Raw genomic sequence first — 20,856 nt, forward strand, 5'->3', positions numbered from 1 at the left:
CCTGGACCACCTTTCCTTCCAAGTCCGTCTACACAGTTTGGAACTCTAAACTATAGTGGGATCATTTCGTTTGGGCACGCGTGGTCATATCATGGGTCACCACCTAATGCGTCCTTCTCCTCCCCTTAGCTCTCACTAGATTTTCTCTGTTCTTTGTTGTCTTTCTATCTCTTTACTTTTTAAAGGATACCTGGTTGTGTTTAGATAATAACCCTTAGGTTCTTATTTATATTATTTGCCTTGTGATAAAAGTGTGAAATGCTAGACAGGCTTACGGAACTTAGAGGAGATCCAGGGGTCTCTTCCTTTGAGACAATATCTTACCAAAAGGTCCATGAGCACTAGGAACCATTACAGTGCGGCTGTGACTCTCCGCTCCTGGTTCTGCTCCCCTGTGTTCATTCAGTCTGTGTAATACAGTCCTGTTGACGGGAACTGTTGCCGTTGGTAAGGTCCTCGGCATTCACTGCCTTTCATTTATGTGGAAACAAAAGCTGAGTGTCTGTGAACCAGTTCCCTTACAGACATAACCAACCCTAAATAATATTCCTTCCTGTTCCAATTATCTGATTTCATGTGGGTAGTCTTGTAGAGAAAGTGTTGGGTGTTTACCTGTTCCAGGGCGGTTTTCCAACACTTGAAAGCTTTGCACAGAAGTGGCGGTGCACGGTGTTTCTGCTGTGCACCAATAACCGTCTGCTGGTCCTACAGCAACCTCTACAGTTTTCAGAGATGCTGGCTTCCTCTCAGCACACAGATAGATGCTGGACTCTATGGCCAAAGAACCAAATGTCCATTTCCTATGACTGAAATCCAAACTTTGTAGTTATTCTGAATATACCTTTTAATAATTTCACAGGAAAATTGCACAGAATTTCAAAGCTACTTTTTTGAATGTCTTTTCAAAAAATTGGATAATGTGTTCTTCATTTAGATGATGTTAAGCATATTTTGCAGTTTGAAAATATTATGCATTAATGTTTAGTTTATAATTAAAATACAGATTTTCTGTAATATAATTAAATTTTTACTTCATACTGCTAAGAACTATAACTCAAATTGGGCTACTTAAAAATATTCAAAGGAATTATGCTTTAAAGCAGGGTATATAGAGTTTGAAGATAAAAATTATTTCATATATTCTCCAGTGTATGTCCATCTCAGTTTCAAACTTTAAAAGCAAAGATATCCACATTTAGCTAACTTTCAGTGCATTTCCTGGAGAGATTATTTTGTATGATAGTGAAATCAGTGTGTGATTTCCTCTGTTAAAAAAAAAAATTTCCGTTTTCCCTCCACACAGTGAACATGGCCACAAGCAGGCTCATAGGGGCTGTGGCTGGCACCATTCTGGCCCTGGGGGTGATTTTTGGAGGCACAGGGTGGGGCATAGAGTAAGCATACCCTCGTGAGTTTCCGTGTGTCTTTCTTTGGTTTGTGAGGTGACGCTTGAGCCCTGGCCCTTCCATGTTTTGTCTTGTTGGTCATTTCTTGTGCTGGTGTGATCTGTGGTGTGATGTGGATGTCTTTGTGTCTTGTGATTTTCTCATGCATTTTAGAACCTTCTCCTGTCTGGAACAATGTGGGGCATAAAACAATGTTGGGGTACTTATTCACAATTTTCACAATTAAGGCAAGAGCCTAAAACTTCCTTTGCTCTCTTACTTGTACAGATCTTATTTTTTTTCTATTAATTGGCAAAATGATTTTCTGTGAGAGTTTTATAGAAGCATTATAATAAATTTACCTTTACCACTCAAATTTATATATATATATATATATATATATATATATATATATATATACAGTTAGAAATACCAACAGCTATCACACTTTTTAAAGATGGTGATAACGACAGCCACTGGCTGCTTTTCTATTTGTTTAGAATGATAGAAAGGGCTTCAACTCAGGTTTTCAAAAGAAGACATTAAAGACACTGCTTTCTTATTCTCTTTTGTTGTTATATCGTTGGTTCATAGTTCAACTTTGAAGTTTTCATAAACACTGGAGCAAGGAACACGAAAAAGGAAAATATATTGATTTCAAACCGACACAACCTTAGGGAACAGCTGCAAATCATCTGCTTGGTTTGTCTTTCAAATACGCGGTGTCTATCCAGTGTGTCATGTGTCGTTTATCCATTAAATGCTCCTGAGGCTTGAGTTTAGCTCTCTCGCTGCCCTTGATCCACACCCTCCGGATGCCTGAGGTTGCTAGGTGCTGGCTAGTTTGTCAGGAAGCCTGTTTCTCTTCATTACCCAGAGAACATTTACACACACACGGCAGGAGTCACCCTTCAAACATTGTGTTTCTGAGTACTGGGGTTCTGCTAGCACTTTCTAGTGGCCAAAGAATGAATTATCAGAGTCTCAAAGAGACACCGGCTATCCTTGACTTAGCCCAAAGAGTGTGCATGGCCACTGTCAGCACAGCCCTCAGTTGCACTAGTTGGGGACACATCAGCTCTCCTTACATCAGGCAATTTGGGCACAAGATAGCAGTAGGAGGGGAGCAGGTGTGTAGGCTACACATAAAGCTGTTCTACTGTAGTTGGAGGCATGGCCAGCCTTGGGTCTTCTCAAAATGATATTGAGACAGAGTCTTGTCTCAACTGCTTTACTCATCTGGAACTTACTGTGTAGCCAAGGCTAGCCTTGACTTTGCAGCAATCCTTCTGCCTCAGAATTCCTAAGTGCTGGGATTGCAGATATGATCCCTTATGCCCAGCTTAGCCCTATGCCCTTTAACTCATGTTCCATCAATATAGTCTGTGAAGCTAGTTAGATCAGGAGAGAGGTAGGAACACTTGAAAGGGGCTTGTATTTCCTTTTATCTGTGAGAAAATGAAGCATGTAGCAGTGCTAATATGTTTGACTACAAGAACTTGTTCCTGCAAGATGCACCTTGTGACTGTTGGCTAAACGTTCCTATCCCAAGGTCAAATTCTAGGCATGGAAATTTATGTGAAATTCTTCTAAGAAGAAAGGTAGTTTTCAAAAGATCCTCTCAATTGATGCTTAGTGGCTACAGTTTCAGTGCCTTCCGATACAGCCAAAGCAGTAAATTCTGGTCATGCTTCAAGCCTTAGAGATGGATAGGAACCCCGGCCCACACACACACCAAAAACCAAACCTCTGTTGTAAACAGCCCTGTTGCCAGCATTTGTTCCCATCCATCCTTTCCAGTGTGGCTAATTTGTTGCTGTTTATGCTTGTGACAGGTAAGTGTGTAAGTGTACGCTGTTTTCCATAAAAATAAGTTATGTTGTTTTTGTTTCATGAACATTTTCTCTAGTGGCTTACTGACTTTCCCCCTTCAAGTTCCATTTATTTGTAATTGATAAGTAATAATTTTTTTAAGAAATAGAACCATATAGTACAACATAGTTTTAATACTTCCTGGATTTCTCGATAGTGCAATGTTCACTTAATCAATAAGGCTTCCAGGGGCAGATTTAACTTCTAAATTTCTACTCCTTAGTTTAGAGCTGTACACCAGGAATCACTTCTCGTGGATTCTGTATTGAATTTGATTTCAACCTGTTTTCTGAGCCAACAGAATGCAAGCTGACTTAAGTGTAGGTGCATACATGGTACTATGACTACTTTTGAAAAAGCAATTTCTGCAGATTGCACCGTGGAGAAGTGGAAGGAAATGTGGGAAGTAGAGTGAAGTTTCATCAGAGCTGTCATTCACCAGCTTTCTGTGACGGGCCAGGTGCCCATAGTTTTGTCTTCCTAGCTGCAAGGTATCCATCACAACCATTCAACATTGCTGCTAAAAGCAGCCATAGTCAGTATATAGGTTTAAAAAAAGCATGGCTTTGCTACAGCAAAATGTCTTTGCCCTAACAGATAGTGAGGACAAATTTGATCTGCGGGCTCCGGTCTGCTGACCCTTGATTTCTAACAAAAGTCTTGAAGTCAGGATGTCCCACATCCCTGCCTCACATGTTCCTTGGTGAGGAATCAGTGAGATATGTCAAATGTGAGTGGAGTTGGTGCTCACTATACAGTCTCTCAAAGGCATTTATCATTCTCATTGCTGTTATTCATTATCCTCAATCTGTTTCCAAAGGCCACTGAGATTCAGGTTCTATAGACCCTCTGTGATTTAAGAGCATGTCAAAACCCAGGAACCAAAGAAGACCTCATCTTGCAACTCTGTTGTACCACCCTCTACACACCCACCCCCACCTCTAGTTCTACGTGGTTTTTGGGCAGAGCCATCACAATTGTGATGACATCACCAACGGTGTCCACTACTGTGAGGAGAAAAGAAAGATTCTTCCGTCTGGCAATGAATGTCTGTAATAAACCTAAGGGTTTTAGGAAAACCAGCAAAATTGGCTAGTTTGTTACTTGCGGGCAGGTATATGTTGCTAGCACTTGAAGGTATTTGAATATTGGGGGCACTGCTGTGTGTTTGCATAGTAGATACTGCAGGATGTGAAATTTCATTCTTAGTTTAAACATGTAAACTATGTATAACTTTGTTTCAATCTTTAAGGGATGAATGTAGGAGAAGAGTGGAGTTACTGTAATTTCTACCAACTATCAATGGTGGTCTCTTCACTATGTTGTTGCCTTTGACATCTTCTCCACTTTTTAAATATGTTGCCACATTTCAGATTTCTCAGTGAGAAATGAAAATTTAAAAGATATTCTCAAATGGAATATAACAAAGTCTTTCCCCTCCTCTGTTTCCTAGAGATTACTTTTATAAATTTTAGGTCTCCTGTACCCGCAAGCCTGTTTGGGGGATTTAACACTGAAGAACCAGAAAGAAATATCTGAGGACAAAATTTCAAAGCCAAATCTTTATTGGTTGACCTTTTCTGACTAAATTCTCCCTGTCTCCTAGTATAGAACAAAAAAAAAAATCAAGAATGTGCTGTGTTGGTTGTCTTCTTGGTTGGAGAAGCATGGTCACAGGATCATTTATCTCCTGTATTTGACAATCAGCTGGAGCCCGTGCTAATGGAGCCGTGTTCTTTATTTGCACAAACCTGTTTGATTTATGATATGGGGGAAGAGGAGGAAAAGACAACACACGTGCCCTGAAAGCAGATGGGGCTGCTCTGTTTCAGGTTTTCAGGAACATGAATTTAACATTAATGGCAAGGAAAGGGTAGATTCAAAGGCAACTAATCCAACCAATCACTGATGGAGGCATCCGGCATGGGATTAAAGCTAACACAAGAAAGCAATGAACAAGCACATTTAGGGGCCTTGAACAGCAGGGTTTTAGTTCCTGAAGCTGCTCACCTGCCTTTCCCTTGTGGTAACAGAAGTAGTTGGCTCACATGACTTTCTTCCCATGATCCTTTGTCACAGGTCCTAGTGCCACCAATCTCATAATAGGCTCCATCGCTGGTGCCATCCTGGTAGCAGCTATTGTCCTTGGGGGCACAGGCTGGGGATTTAAGTAAGCAATGCCGCATGTCTTTTTCTCCGTGGCTCGGGCACCTCTCTTTTCTGCTTACATAACCTGGTTTTGAGTTCCTGCTACGAGACTTTGTTGTTAAGAGCACAACCACAAAAAGAATGTGCTTCTACCCAGCAGTGGGTTGGAAAGGAAGGACATGAGCTTCAAATGCCGTCCCCAGGCAGACAGGGAAGCATGGGCAATGGACGGTGGTCACTTGAATGTGAAGCCACAGCACTTAAGTAGGAGACATTCTTGCTTGTGGGAGCAAGTCTCTGGGAGTGCTTTTGGGTACAGTTAGGTAACCAGGGAGACATATTGGACATAAATACACATAAATTCCTAATTGTTTCTGCTGGACACTGATTCTAGTCCACGGGGGTTAGCTACAAACTCGACCATCACCTCATATGCAACTTTGTAATTTGAAGACCTTCATTATTTACTTTACAAATACTTGAAAAATACTTTTATTATTTCTCTAACCAACAGAATTTGAAAGCAATGGCTTTGTGGCCTTTACTGTAACATTTACATGGTTGAGTGCCCTGCTATGCTTTCATAATAACTTTTAATTTGGATTGCATATTGATAAGCAAGATTATTAAAGTAGACCATACTGGATAATCACAGACAAACCCTATTGTGTTTAACGCTTTTAAACCTATTTATGATTTATCTATTCTGGATATTTTGAATCTCAGATTTAATAGAGAATCACTTCCATACGTTTTGATCTCTGGTGACTTGGTTTTTATTATTTGTAGGTAAGCCTTCCTCTGCCATATAGCCTCTTTCATAAATTAAGCTTCATCCAGATTGTTTGGGATGAATTTAAGTGGGAAATAAAACCTGCAGTCAAACCAAAGCCCCTATTTTGCTTCCATCCAACCACTCAATGGAAGAAGCTTTGTTTGGAAGGAACGTGTAGTGGCCTTAATTAAAACAGTTAAAATATTATTATTAGAAGTTGATTATGAAAGAAAAGATACCAAGATATAATCAAAATAAATGAACCTTTTCTGCTAATTTGTTATGGTGTTAAGATTTAATGAATAAGTCCGAGGGGCTTCTCCTCGGAATGTTTATCGAATGGAGCTTGGCTTCTACACAGCTGTCTAGAAAGTTGCATGTAGTGAAATAGCACTTTTTTCTCATCCGCATGCTGGCAGAAACACGCAAACTGAACAGGCCCCTCATATTTGGATTTCTTCTCATTTTAGACCATTGTCCATCCTGAATCACATAAGGGGAATCTCCGAAGTGGTGTGTTTTCCTTTGGATTTTCCCCATTGCAGGGGAAAACTTTTCTTAGTGCCCCACTACTGTGAAAACGTCACTATATATTATAGAAATTGTGCATTCTATTTATAATGATCCTTTTAAAAAATTACATACGCCCCCAGAAAAGAAAGTCGGCTCATTCTGTGGTGTGCACCTCCTTGGCTTTAAGAAGCCTTCATTTCAAAGGCCCAAGAAACTGTCTCCTGCGCTTCATGGCCACCCAACGCCATGCGTTGCCAGATGCAGTTTCTGTTTCTTGAGGAGAGCGCATTGTTCTGTAGCAGGACCTCAAACAGCAGCCTGGCTGGCTCTCAGCTTGAACTGCATGTCCTGGGGAGAAGCCTTTGGCACTGTGTCGAGTTGTGGGTTGGGCTCTGTGCGAACGATTCCCCACTAAGAGAGCTGTGCAGTCATTGGAAGAGCAGGACACAGGGTGAGGGGTTGTCACTGTCAACCAAGCAAGGCTCAAACCCTGCTCGGCCAACTTGGTGTGGGGACTGTGGTACAGGGACACTTCAGGGGGAGCCCCGTTAAAACCCCTTCTGATTTCTGCTGTCACTTCTGATAAAGTGTAGAAAGGCACAATCCTGCACAGAATGTGCTCTAAATACTTTGATGCCTTGGGGACAGCAGGCCAAGAATGTTTCTCAAAGCTTTAACTTCTCCTTTGTTTAACTTCTGGAACTGGAATTTGGAGACGCTCTTGTACTCCGTGCTACGAGTTGCCACGCTGTTTACTTTAGATCTTACCAAGGCCTGGTAGTTTGTATCGAGCTGGGAATTGTTATTCCTACCTCACAATGGAAGGCTGTCTGTGCTTAGCAATCATGCTCAAGTTTTCCCACCACGTGGACGGTTTTGAAGACGATCAGAGATAATTTGAAGAACTGAGTTGGAAGCCTTTCAGAGTGTCACTGATTTCAGTGTAAATAAAAAGTTTCCTTTAGAAGCAGAAATTGGAAATGGCTGGTAAAGAAGATTATTCTAGATAGCGCTGTTGGAAATCCTTCCTGAAATGGGGGCATTATTCCTGGGAAAGGAGAGAGCAAAGCTGCCGGAAACCTTTGAGGGTGGGTAAACAGGTGCGATTGCTCGGGGAAATAGCACTTTTCCCTGCTGTCACCTCCGCTTAGGTGTGATTTGCTGAGTAGGTTAGATGTGGAGGAGAGTCACACCCACCCTTTACCTGCACAGGCATATGGAGACAGGCCAGAGACACAACTTCGCTTCCCCTCACCATTGTCTCACTGATTCTTTCCTCACAGCACACCTGTGAGTTAGATGTTGAACCACAGGACTTTGGGAGGATGTGGATGGGGGGGGGGTGCACTTTATGTTCTTAACGTTATGCAAATGTATCAGATGTATTGTGATCTGAAATTAACACAAATTTAGGTTGCTTCTTTTTAGATCATAGAGTCTGAAACCTTTGGTTAATGTCCACAGGCCTTCCACATGCAAAGTTGTAGAATTCCCCAAAAAAGAAAAGAGTACTCTTTGTTGGGGTTCTTGTTATGACATTTATGAATTCAGATATATTAGTAATGTCAAATGGGCATGCGGTAATGTTGGGTAAATTCAGACTCCGTTTTGAGGTCTGGAGGGTACTAAGGCATGACTGACTGGCTAAGTTTCCAGGTGTTGAGAATCTTGTGGTTAATTCTGAGGCATTTTGTGGAAAACAAATGTAGGCTTTGACACACCAACCTGCCTGCTTCTTCCTGCATCTGCACTTCTTTTTCCTGGTTCCATCCTTTTCCTCTTCGTCTACAGAATGAGGTTGTGAGCTGTGGTGAGGGAGTCACCAACTCTGACCCGGTTGACTCTCGGGCCCCTGGTCCCTAATTCATACTGAATAATAATGATACCCAAACTACTAGAGTAACTGGCTTCTACTGGACATTTGAACAGATAAAATAGATGATAGATTGTTTTAGTATCATCTTCCCCAAAGCTTAGGGAAAATGGAACTAGATTTTGCACATGCATTAAAAAATAAACTGTGCTGCTATTATTACATTGAAGAAAACTACTTATGCAACCCCCCCTGTTTTAGTTAGGGTTACTACTGCTGCAATGAAACACCATGACCAGAAAATAACTTGGGGAGGAGAGGGTTTGTTAGTCTTACACTTCTGTATTATAGTCTATTATTGAAGGAAGCCAGAACAGGAATTAAAACAGGGAAGGAACCTGGAGGCAGGAGCTAATACCGAGGCCATGGAGGAGTCCTGCTTACTGGCTTGCTTCTCAGCCTGCCTTCTTATAGAACCCAGGTCCACCAGCCAGGGGATGCCCCACCTACAATGGGCTGGCCCCTCCCCCATCGAGCATTAAGATGGCCTACAGGTGTGCCTCAGTTGCAACTCATCCCTCTCCATGACTTGAGCTAGGTTGAGTTGGCAGTTGTCGCCTAGTCAGCACGGCACCCAAAGTTTGAACCCAAGGATGTAGATGTGAGCCCATGAGCACAATATTTACCAATATTTCAAGTAATAGCTATGGGGAAAACAAAGTTCTTGGCAGGGCAAGAGAAGGACATGAAGCTGACAGTGAGGTAATTTGCTGGCATTGATGCCAGAGTGAGGGTGGGCCGTTCCACCATGTTATAGTGTCTTCATATTGGAAAAGGATCACTTGCCCCACGATCCCACCTGATCTCCGTAGGTCCCAATGGCAAACGGGTTTCCGCCATTGCCAGCAGAGACTGTGTGGGCAGTTATATGCCCTCTTAGGGCAGTTCTTGCTGAGATATTCCTTTATCAGCCTGTGATTATCGCAGGTGGCTCTCTCCTCTCTCTCTCCATCTCTCTCTCTCTCTCTCTCTCTGAGAAAGCACTTGCATTAGCACTCTCTCTTAGCTCGAAACCATTTTTTTTTTTAGCCTGGGCTCCATTGTATTCCATTTCTTATCCAAATAAAAGATTGTCATAATTGGTCCTCTTCTAAAATGACAGTTGAAAGGCTATAGCCAGAAAAATAACTGAATCTCAATGGGGAAGGGAATTATTTTAATTTTCTTGAAGTTAGGAAGTGGAATAAATTTTATCCAGTTTCCCTATGAGCAGAATAACTAAATTGTTGCTTTCGCTTCTAAATTCCATGCCATATTCGAGTGCAGAGCCACATTTTTTTGTTGTCCAAGCCCTTGGATTAGACCCTTTATTCTTCATCCGTCACCATGATGCCAGGCCAACCAGGAACATGCATGACTTTCCTGACTCAAACTCCCAAGGAAATGAGCTCAATGCAAGGTGGCCTAGAGGTTAAGTGTGTGTTAGTGGGTCTTTGTTGATGGGCATGGGGACTCAGATAAAGAATGTGACAATAAGTGGCTAGAGATGGGTTGGCAGTGAAGAACACTCGGTGTTCTTGCAGAGGACTGGGGTTTGGTTCCCACGTGGTAGCTTGCAACTGTCTAAAACTCCAGTTCCGGCAGAGCTGGTGCTCTCTTCCTCAATCCCAGGGCATTGGGTATGAATGAACGCACTTACATGCGTTCAGGCACAACATTCCCACATCATTCTGTTAAAGGTTGTAGTAGTAGATAACTCTCCATTCTTGTCAGAGGACCCATCTTTTGTTACCTAGAGGTTTTAATGTCATGTGGATGTATATAATTACATGCATTTAGGCAAAAACTTAGATTTCCCACAAGTACAAAAAAATGGTAAAAATGTTGTCATGGTAATCCTAAGGAATCGTGTTGATATTTTACGATGGTCCAGAAATACCTTTCTGCTTGTAATAGCAAAATTACCTTCGAAATTCAGTGAGCAGAGGGCATTCAGACAAAACAATTTGGAAAGGGAGCCAGCAAGGACCCATGTATTATAGTATTCAGTTTCACACTAAAGCTCAACAGAAAGAGCCTTCTGAACATGTAGAAAATCCAGGACAGGCAGTGTTCAATGTACAGTGGCCCCTAGTGGATGTATGGCTTAACTGTGAAGGAACCTCACAGAGGGCTTGCAGGGTTCTTTCTCTCCTCATCTCTGGTTTCCCTCTCCCCTGGGCTGCAGCTTGCTTTCTCCCCTGTTGGGACTTCTCCAGTCTGCTGTTAGTACTGCTCAGTGGGAACATAGGGCTCTATAGGGTAACGACTTCTTAGTCTGGCCCAAGATCCTGGTAACCCTGTAGACTGTTGTTCTATGGGAAGAGTGCAATCTTCGCTTCAAAAACTGACATTTAAGAGGAACACACACTTTTGGACACTAGAGTTTCCTGGGTGATAGGCTGAACGAGAATTTTAGATCTTTCCTTAAAAACAGGCTGCCTAGTTGTTCTGACCTTGAATGGTAGCTGCCTTTGAATGAGAGAATTCCGAGTTGGGTAGTGAGGTCACGTCCTGTTCAGTGCTAGCTGGGTTTGTTCTCTCCTCTGGGTTGACATTTGATGGTTCTTCTGAGTTCCATCAATGGACAGCTGACTTGGGTAGGGTCTCTGGTCCTCTGGGGGAATTTCTCAAGGTCAGGCAGTTGGTGTTTCTCTTCCCTGAGACTTTAGTAGGAATTACCTCTCTTATACATCTTCTCAGAGAGCACGAGCCTCAAGCCAAGATGGCAGATGCAGGTCCCGAGCTCCACAGAGTTCCTTTGGTGGCAGACACACTTTAGAGATGCCCCGTGCATTCTTACCTATGCTTCCAGTGCAGTCAGCAATGCCTGTGCTCAGTCAAGATTGTTGACTTCACAGAGGACTGGGTGGTAAGAAAAGTCAGCAACCCTAATGCAAACAGTGTTTACAGCAGTGAATTAAGTCCTTAAGCCAGAGTACAACATGCCCAAGCTTTCGTGAAAAGCTTTTCAATGGCAGTTTCAGAAAAAAGAAAAGGGATATTTTTGTCGCAGACGGCAATGCTTGATATTTCAGAAGAGAAGCAGCCAGGTGGGTCTTCTGGGAAAGACAGGAACTTCGCAGGCACTTTTCTGCCTGCTTCAAGCTTTGGTTGTGTTTTGTTTGGAAGGACGTGGGTGAGGAGGAGTCTGCTGCAATGCTTTGGTGCTTAGGGCCTGTGAAGGCATCCAGCTGGCCCCGAGTATGTGGGCGTGGGAATGAGGGAGCAGAGGGCTCCTCAGTCTCCAGTTTTGCATGATGCCTTGGTGGTGGCAGTGTTGCACCCGCCAGTCTGCAGACTAATGCATGAGCCCCTTGCTTGATGCCCCACATGAAGCCAGACCATGGGGAGGTTATAGTCAACTCATGTTGTTGCCTTGTTGTGTCTTGCTGGTTCTCTCTCTCTCTCTCTCTCTCTCTCTCTCTCTCTCTCTCTCTGTTTCTGCACAGGAGTCACTTTCTAGGAGACTGGACACTATGAGCAAGGCATTTGAACTTGCTCCTCTCGGCAGAGCTTAGCTGCTGCATTTGCTTAGCTAACCCAGCCTGTGTTCATTCTCCTGAGTGTACCACCTCCCCGTGCACTCTGTCTGCCATTAAAAGTGCTTGTTCCATAGTGGAATACCACCTCACACACCCAAGGCAGAAATAACCAGGCACAGCAAGGCTTTTGTTTTTGTTTTTGCCACCTATGTAAGAGCCTTCCATTGCTACAGAACTCCAGGACCTTCTGGGTTGTTCTTAGTTCCCTCGGGAGGAAGCCCCGAAGGGGCTGTCCTGTAGTGCTTTTCCTCTGATCAATTAGCAATGGCATTTACTTCTGGAATCAGTCCAATTTGTGATTGAAAATGAATAATCTGAAGTTTCTCTTGCTCCTCCCTGAAGTTTGTCATCTCGTGGGGAAGCAGGAAACCATTCCAGCACATTTGCTCTTCCATGTTCTGGGTTACTTTGGAGACTGCCTCCTTGTGAGCTGGTTACTCTGCGCTGGAACTAGCACCATTGTTGTTACCATCCGTTATCCCTCAACCTCATCTGATTAATATTGTGGCCTTTCTTTCCCTTTTCCCGAATCTTCTTTTAATGTACTCTGGAAGAAACGTCAAGAAGAGGAGGTTCGATCCTACTCAGCAAGGCCCCATCTGAGTCAGCCACACTGGAGGAAGGCCACCTTGTACTGTTGGGTTCTGGGTGTGGTGGGTTTTCAGCCGTGCTGCCGGAACTCTGAAGTCTGGAAACAAGACCATTGGGTGGTAATAACTACAGAACTTAAATGTGGAAATGGGGATGGGGTACAAGACAACTGTCCCTTTTTGAAATAACTTCAAGTAAACCCTCCTGTCACCTGTCAATAAAGGGGAGGGGGCTAAAGACCATGTCATTTAAAAAAAAACTGTTTAGAATCCTCTATTTTTTTTCTTTCTAACTAAAGGAGAAAGGAAGAACAGCAAAGTGCAATAAAGAACACAAAGCAAATGATTTCCCCTTTAGCCTGCTGACACTTAATATCTTCTAAGTGATTTGGCATGATTTTCCCCTTTACTATCCAAGACAAACTCCAGTGGCATGAAGATCCAATTTTGGAAAGGATAAAAAAAACTGCATGGCATATATAACACCAAGCTAGCAAGCCGATCTTCAGCCAAACCTACAGTGGAAGTCCTAAGGGGAAGATGACAGATGAACACACGGAAGTTGCCTAGGCCTGGATAACACCTCCTCCCCCATCCCCCTTCCATATCCTCTCCACCCGCCCCCGCCCCATCCCTTCCCCTCACCTCCGTGTTCCTCCTACTCCAGACCAACCCACGGCAGCACTGAGCCAGACTACACTCTTGCTGAATTCCCTTTCCCCATCTTTTTCTCCCCTAGACCAAGCATCCGCTGGAAATAGGATCTGGAATTTGAATAATGCTGTTGTATAGTTCTTTTGTAAATGTAAATATGGAAATAGGAGATTTTGACATGCCATTTTCTCTTGTCTATATTGGAATGTTTTCCTTGCGAAGATTCTCCCTACATGAGTTGTTGCTTGCTCCGCGTCCTCTTTTTCTTTCTTTTCTCTCATTTTCTTTCCTTCATTTTCTCTGTCCTCTCTTATAACATGTCCAATGATTGTTGGGCTTGCTTAACAAAACAGACGTAGCCCCAGATACAGGGAGTTTGGGCACAAAACAAAGCAATTATGCTTGAAACCAAAATTAAGAAAAAAAAAGCAGAGGACACAAAACAACCCATATCAAGAACACAAAAATTATGTAAATGTGAGTATATATGTTCTGATTAGTCTAAATTTTTGATGTCATCATAAGCACATGTATATAATGTAAGAAAACAGAGACCCTTCTCAAATGAATCACAAAAGTGCCAAGCTCATGATTTTAGTTTTTGGTTTAGCCAGTTCTCTTTCCCTGTCTTAAATGTGAAAGGAGGAGAAACTTAAAGCCTTAAATAAAAATTAATAATTTTTCAATGTTGAAAGCTTGGAGAAAAGTTAAGCTTTCCATTCTGTTCCTATATATTTTTGTCAAATTTCATTTATGCTTCATCTTCCCGCCTCAGAACGCCAGTGCGATGCTCAGAACGCCAGTGCGATGCTCAGAACGCCAGTGCGATGCTCAGAACGCCAGTGCGATGCTCAGAACGCCAGTGCGATGCTCAGAACGCCAGTGCAATGGGGCAGAGTAGCGGGTAGCCTTCTGGTCATTCTGCCTGTCATTCAGCTTGGTGATTTCAGGAGCTCGCTTGGCCCTCGGTGTTTATCTGGCCTGTGGACTGTGGGGGACTGTAATGGGGTTCCAGCACATATGAACCCACAATCTTTTTTTCCCTCCTGGGGAGAGAGAATCTTGGCATTCCTGAGACTCTGAATTTGCCTCACCTTTCCTTCACCCATTCCTTCTTTAACGTATAGCCAGGATAGCTTCCATTGGAAGTGTTAGGGCAACAAGTTACTGAAGAAATTCTCTGCCATCTTTGTTTTAGATCTTCAGACTTGTACAGGATGGCCTCAGTGAACCCCATCTAAAATTTAAACCCCCAAGATCTGCACTTAGCTTTAAACCCCTTTCCAACAAAACTCATGCAGCGAGTTTTACATTTTTCTTGACTAGAGGGAGGATTTCCTGAAAACGGGCTGCTTAGAGCTGGAGTTTCCCCTCCTCCCTCACAGATATCTTTAGTTATTGAAGTCTCACACTCGCAGCGCAGACATCTTGATTGCTGTATACTACCCCAGACCATAACCTAACATCTGAACCCTCGGGTGACTTTCTGGGAATCAGGTGCTATGCAGGTATGCAGTCTCTTGCTTGAACTTGCTGTTTGCTCATATAGCAACAACAGGGCTATCTATAAGGTTTATTGGCCTTATTCCTGGTTTTATAAGACACAGGTTGCACCCCTTTATGGAAAGGCAGTGGCTCAGCTTGGAGGAAGGTTGGAGAAAATTCAGATAACTTGGTGTCGCTCCCTGTTGTTGCATTGTCAAGGGGTCCACTTACACCAAGCAGCTGACACCCACACTACTCATTTCACGATTTCCGAGGCACCGTGTGACTTTATTGGACACGAAACCATGCCAGTTAGAAAACAGATCTCTATGGCTAACTTCTGAGCATTTCACAAACAACATTGTAAATGTGCGATGTTACTGTGTTTTAAATCAGACCACAGTGGTCCCCAAATATTATGTACATATGACAAATGTCAGTGTACCTTTTGGTCACACTGACAGTTTCCTAGGTAGGCAAACCTGTTCTCCAATGTTAAATTATTTGTGTGTGTGTGTGTAAAATGCACAAGTGTTAAGCTATGTGTGCACAGACACGAAGGGGAGTGCGGTCATACTGTACGCAGTGGGTTAGCGTCATGTTCAGTGGTGTTAGGTTATGAAGTTTCCAACCCTTCGCTACCTTTTCTCTCGCCCACGCCATTTATTCGTGGTGTGAATACTCCTTCTTATCCATCCGAATTCAGACCACAAGCTGGCCACTGTGTAATGTTACCCAACAAGACTGTTCAGTGAAGACCGAGTTCCCATTTCACTTGCTATTCTTTTGCTGCGGTAATGAATGACACCTGGACGAGGAGGTGTACGCTAGCGTCATTGCTCACTTGGGGTAGTGCATGAGCCCACTGAGTTAGAGCTACTCCTCCCGGCTAAGTGAGCAGTACACATAGGTGCATGTTTGAAACACGAATCCCATAGAGCTGTGGCATTTTGCCAAGTGACGTGCTGTCTTTTGTTTCCACTATGCAAAGATGGGAAATGCACAGCTTTTCAGAGATGATGTCTGAAAAAACTTTACAACAATACTTGAATTCTTTCTTTAATCATCCCATCCCATTTTAAGGTCATTAATGCTTCCATTGTTAACTTTATTTTTTCCCCCTTCCCCTTTAATAGTTTGTAATCTTTAAATGCACAACCTGGACTTTTGTTTGATAAATTCTAATCTTGTTTGCTGCCTGTGAACGGAGATTCCGTCATCCTTATATGCATCTTTTAGTTGAGTGTACATTAAAACTTTTATTGATGTAGAATGTTGTAGCTTTGTGCCTTGTTTGGTTTTTCTTAACTCTTGTCTCTGTGTTTTCTTGAATAATTGGCTAAGTGGCCACCTGCCTGATATCATCTGGGATTTAGCAGTCTCAATCAAAGGCTCAATGAAAATCAAGGCAGTCAATGGAGCAAAATAAAATCTCTGGTTAATGGATTAGAACTTTTGGGGGGTCACTAGAAGTTTTTTGCCTCATATGATAAGAAAACAAAAAGAAAATAGTGAGACTCATACCACTGTTGATTTTATTTTGTGTTTTTAGTGTCTTGTCATCTGAGTTTAAAGAGTTGATGGCTAACAGTAACATCCACAATTTGATTTGGTACCAAATTAACAATGAAGGTGCGTATGTGTACACACACACGGGGTGGGGGAGGGGAGAGCAGGAGAGAAAGGAGGCGGTGGGAGGAGATGAACGGAGGACGAAGGAGGAAAAGGTTATGGACATTACATTATCAGGCATACTTAAAGTAAGTTACCTTGACAGCTCATATAAAATTAGCGACCAACTTACATCCTTCCTGGTGAACATCTTCAATAGCTCTTCCCTGTGTCCAGCTGTGCCTGGTTTATCTGTGTGATATAGCACAGGCACACACAGCTGCTGGTTTCCCTCCTTTCATCACCAACGTCTAGAAGCCTTCTTTATTTCTGAAGGATACTTTATAGACTCAGTAATGAGCCTGCATGCTGCTGACCTCATGACCTCACCCATTGGCTTTCTGAGTCTAACTGACTCTCCTCTTCCCCTCAGTCATCTTGAAGTTTCCCCATCTACCGAGTCGGAATGATTGTCTCGAGATTTTGTGTCCATTGTCTCTTATTCTTTGGTTTCTGTGTAACTTCATGGAATGAATGAAATGCAGAAACAGGTAAACAGAACAAATGACATCCTTAAGAAAGGAAGCATGGTGTCATTTATGGTAGACTTTAAAGGAATGATCCGAATCTGTGATACACTGTCCTTTAGGTTATCCTGTTTTCGGGGCTGACATTGAAATGAGTTGTTCATTCTCCCTTGATAGCAGCACTGAAAAAAAAAAAGTAACCCAGAAATGGAACTCAGGAAACTTCCTAAACAAGAGCTCAATTAAGTAAATGATCTATTTGCTCAAGATAGAATTTCTGAATAACTCAAAATTTAAGGTAGGTATCTTGAGATTAACATGAAAGGGCAGAGATTTCTTATCCGTTCATCCACCCAAAGTCTGTGCTTTGTGAGAAGAATTTAGAAGATGAAAAAGCACGAGAAAGCTCTCACCTTCCAGGTGCTCAGTTAATCACCGAGAGAAAAACATTAAGTAGAAATTAATTATTAGAGAGCATATATAAGAGGGAAAAGAAGAGACAAGTATAGGGGCTTCCTGACAAAAGTGAGTTTTGATACATTTGAAAAGATATTTAGACTTCATCACTAATAAAATGAAAATCATACTCAAGTCACAGAAGCAATGTACACACAGACCTCGTAGAAGGAGCCGGACCTTTAAGGTAAGTAGACCCAAGTGTCTCGTGTGTCCAGTTTGAATTTCCTATTCTGCCATCATCCGCCTTCTCACCTTTGCCAAACGCTGGTTGAATATGAGTCTAGTCCTCTTCCATATCCTAAACACAGTGATGCCATCTCAATGTTGTGAGCAAAGTGCACCCTTTAAAAATGACATCGTTCACTCTCGATACACACCAGAGGTTCTGGGGAGGAGGGAGGCTTTTCCTACACTTGGGATTAGGATGATTTCAAAAAGGAGGAGGTATTCAAGCAAAAGATTGTGCCAAAGGATCTAATACCAAGTTATATTCAGCAATAGCTAACTTATATTGGTGGCAAAGTTTGCTCATAAATGCTTGGAGTAGAATATCTAGTAAGGTTCAGATCTAATTGTCAAATCCAGATTTTGGGGTATCTTGCTTGTGTCAAGGTTAATATGTCTGTTAGAACTTTATATTTTGGGATATTTTCTCACTAAGGTGTTCATTATGAATCTGTCTTCTATGCTTGGGATGATCAGTAATGACAAAGAATTTCTGCACTTGAACTGTGAACCTTGTAGTAGCATTAAGATACTGGCTAAGCTCAATCAGGAATGAGAGAATGGAGAAGAATCATAAATGGTAAAAGCATCATTTAGTGAGTCTTTGTATAAATGAAGCATCAGCATTATTTCCTAAGGGCAACCATATTTCCCAGCCAACCAAAATTAGGGTTTGCCTCTCTGTTTTACCTTGGAGGGAAGATTGCTCTTCTTCAACCTTGTAATAAATGCATTAGCAGGTCTGGCTCCTTGCCTATAACAAGTCTGTAGCCACACAAAGGAAATGCCATGGCCCTTGTTATATGGAATAGCTGTCCTCCCGGGATCTGGGGATATTCCTTTGCCAGCTGATTGCATGCACACATATGTGCCCTGGTGTGGCTGTTATGAGGGTCATGACACCAGAGTCCACTCATAGAGGAATATCTTAAGTGTGATCACTGAAAGCCCAATTGGCATGTTAATGAAGTCCTTCAAAAATGGCAAAACAAAACAAAAATTTCTGCATCTTAAATGGTCACAAGTGCATCAAGAGTCCTTCAGGGCTCTCTGGAACTTTAAATAGCCGCTAGCCTGTAGGGGGTAAATGAGCCTGAAGCAGAGCTGCCCCTCCAGTTCCTGGTCTTTGGATCGAGACAGAAAAAAGTGACGAGGATTGTAGGTTACAGTGGAGAGGCCTCTGTTTCCCTAAGGACCACAGTCTTCTAGTATCACTGTAACTCACAAAGAGGCGGTGAATAGTGTGGCCATCGCACGTGACAGCTTCATGCACTTTTCCTGTGTAGGCAAAATGGTTACAATGCAAGGATCACAAAGCAAAATTTCTGCAGGAGAGTTGGTTACCAAGCTGAACAGAAGCAGAGCCCAAAGGACTGAGGATGGTCAAGCTGAGCTGGGTAGCACACATCTTGTCCTGAAGGAAGCAGTTTCTGCTCAGATCCAGCCAATTGTCACTGGGTGGAAAATGGGCCTGCCAGTGCTCATTCCATTTGCATTCCTAGAACAGTCAGAAACTGCCTTTTACATAATCCATTTCTCTAGTATCAAAGCTCATTCATGTCATAAAAAAGTCTATATGGATCAAGACAGTAGAAACGGAAACAATCTTCTCATAGCCTGATGGTCCTTCCAAAGCAAGTAAGCTTAAACTAACAGGACATATTAAATATGTTAGTTTCCCTATGAGAATGCAAATGTGGCCTTGCTTCCAGTCTGGGTGACAGGCTACCCGGTGAGCCCAGAGTCACAGCTACTATCAGAGAGTGCTGTGGTTGATTACAAATGTCTGTTGTGCAGCATCCTCCAGTATCAACTGGATCCACCTTTATAAGGCCTTTCTTTCTATTGTTGATTTTCAAGGCCTGTTTATCTATAGAGTTAGTCCCAGCATCCTCATGTTTTCTGTGTCAGTGAAATTAGGATTCTTAGCCTAAGAGATGCAAAATCTCCAAACACAGCAGGAAAGGACAGCTGTTAGTTGTGTAAAGCAATTATTTCCTTACTAATTATAAAAACCTACATGTAGAGATTTTTAGATTTGAGAAACAAATAAAATCTTAAAGAAGAAGGTGAAGATCACTGTACTCTAATCAACCTGTAATCTCTTTAGTGTTTCCCTCGGATCTTTTATTTTCTTGTCATTGTCCCCTCTCCCCCAATCCCAGGCGCATTGTACAAAGATGCCCTTGGGAGAGGGGTTGACATTCTATCTGTATGCACGTGTGTGTGTGCATGTGTGCGTGTGTGTGTGTGTGTGTGTGTGCTCGCTTCTATGTGCATGTTCCACATGCCAGTAGATTCAGAAAAGGATAGATCAGTATCTTGGGGGCAGACAGCCTTCCTGTACCTCCAACTATCCGACACATCATCAAAGGGTCACACACCCTGAGTCACTTCATCAAACATCACGACCTCACTCTTGATCCTTCCAGAACTTCTTATATACACAGAGAATGCAGGGGCTTAAGTCAGTAGCAGGTCTAGGATGAGATAGAAGACCCCAGTTAGAATCACTTGCAGCTTTCCTGGGTGCAGCTGGTGCCATTGCCAACCATGAGGACAAGGGGAAAGCATCCACATGGAGAGGATCTGCTTTTAAAATACTTCACTCTCCAGATAGGACTTCCAACCCTTTCAGAAGACTGAACCCAGCAGGTGTGGAGCCATGGCAGCTAGCAAGCCTTTTCTGAGGGAAGGTTGCAGGCACATTCCTGGAGGACTCACTTGAAAAGAATGGATGTTTTCAGAAAGGAGGTGAGAAGAAATGGCACTTTTTGATTGTGTGTGATGAGTTAAACAGTTTCCTGTTGCAAAACTTATGAAGGAAAATTATAAGAACACCAATTATCATTAGGAACGTCACTGAGCTAACCTATAATGCAAATATAGGTTATTCTTCTACTCAGTAAAAGAAATCCAGCTAGACATGCTGGGTCAGAATTAGGCTCAGACTCAGACTCACCCCTGCAGGATATTATAGTTTGGTAGAAAAGTTAAGAAGTGTGGAAAGAATTTCATTCATAACGAAAATATTCTGCTCAGTGAGGAAAATACATATAAGTAGCTGTGCTACTCAGCATAGAAGCATGCAGTTTGCTGCTGGAGGAAACCTGGGGGCTCATCAGCACACTGTCGTGAGAAGAGCGCATTTCAGCTGCATCTGAACGACTGGTGGAACCGTAGACATGTAGGATTGGGGATAGACACTCAGGGTG

General features: G+C 42.6%; 1 protein-coding gene across 1 annotated transcript in view; it reads left to right on the top strand.

Moving 5' to 3' along the window:
* Positions 1 to 16,092, top strand: part of Adam23 (ADAM metallopeptidase domain 23) — a 159,133-nt gene extending 143,041 nt beyond the window's left edge. The window contains exons 25-26 of the mRNA XM_041631816.1: positions 5,337 to 5,427; positions 12,645 to 16,092. Coding sequence (XP_041487750.1) covers positions 5,337 to 5,427; positions 12,645 to 12,693 — 140 coding nt within the window. The 3' untranslated portion in view covers positions 12,694 to 16,092. The remainder of the gene's footprint in view (positions 1 to 5,336; positions 5,428 to 12,644) is intronic.
* The last annotated feature ends 4,764 nt before the right edge of the window (positions 16,093 to 20,856 follow it).

The sequence above is a fragment of the Microtus oregoni genome, unplaced genomic scaffold (genome assembly GCF_018167655.1).
Source record: "Microtus oregoni isolate MIOR12 unplaced genomic scaffold, Mior012 000038F_ref0000394, whole genome shotgun sequence".
Classification (NCBI taxonomy): domain Eukaryota; kingdom Metazoa; phylum Chordata; class Mammalia; order Rodentia; family Cricetidae; genus Microtus; species Microtus oregoni.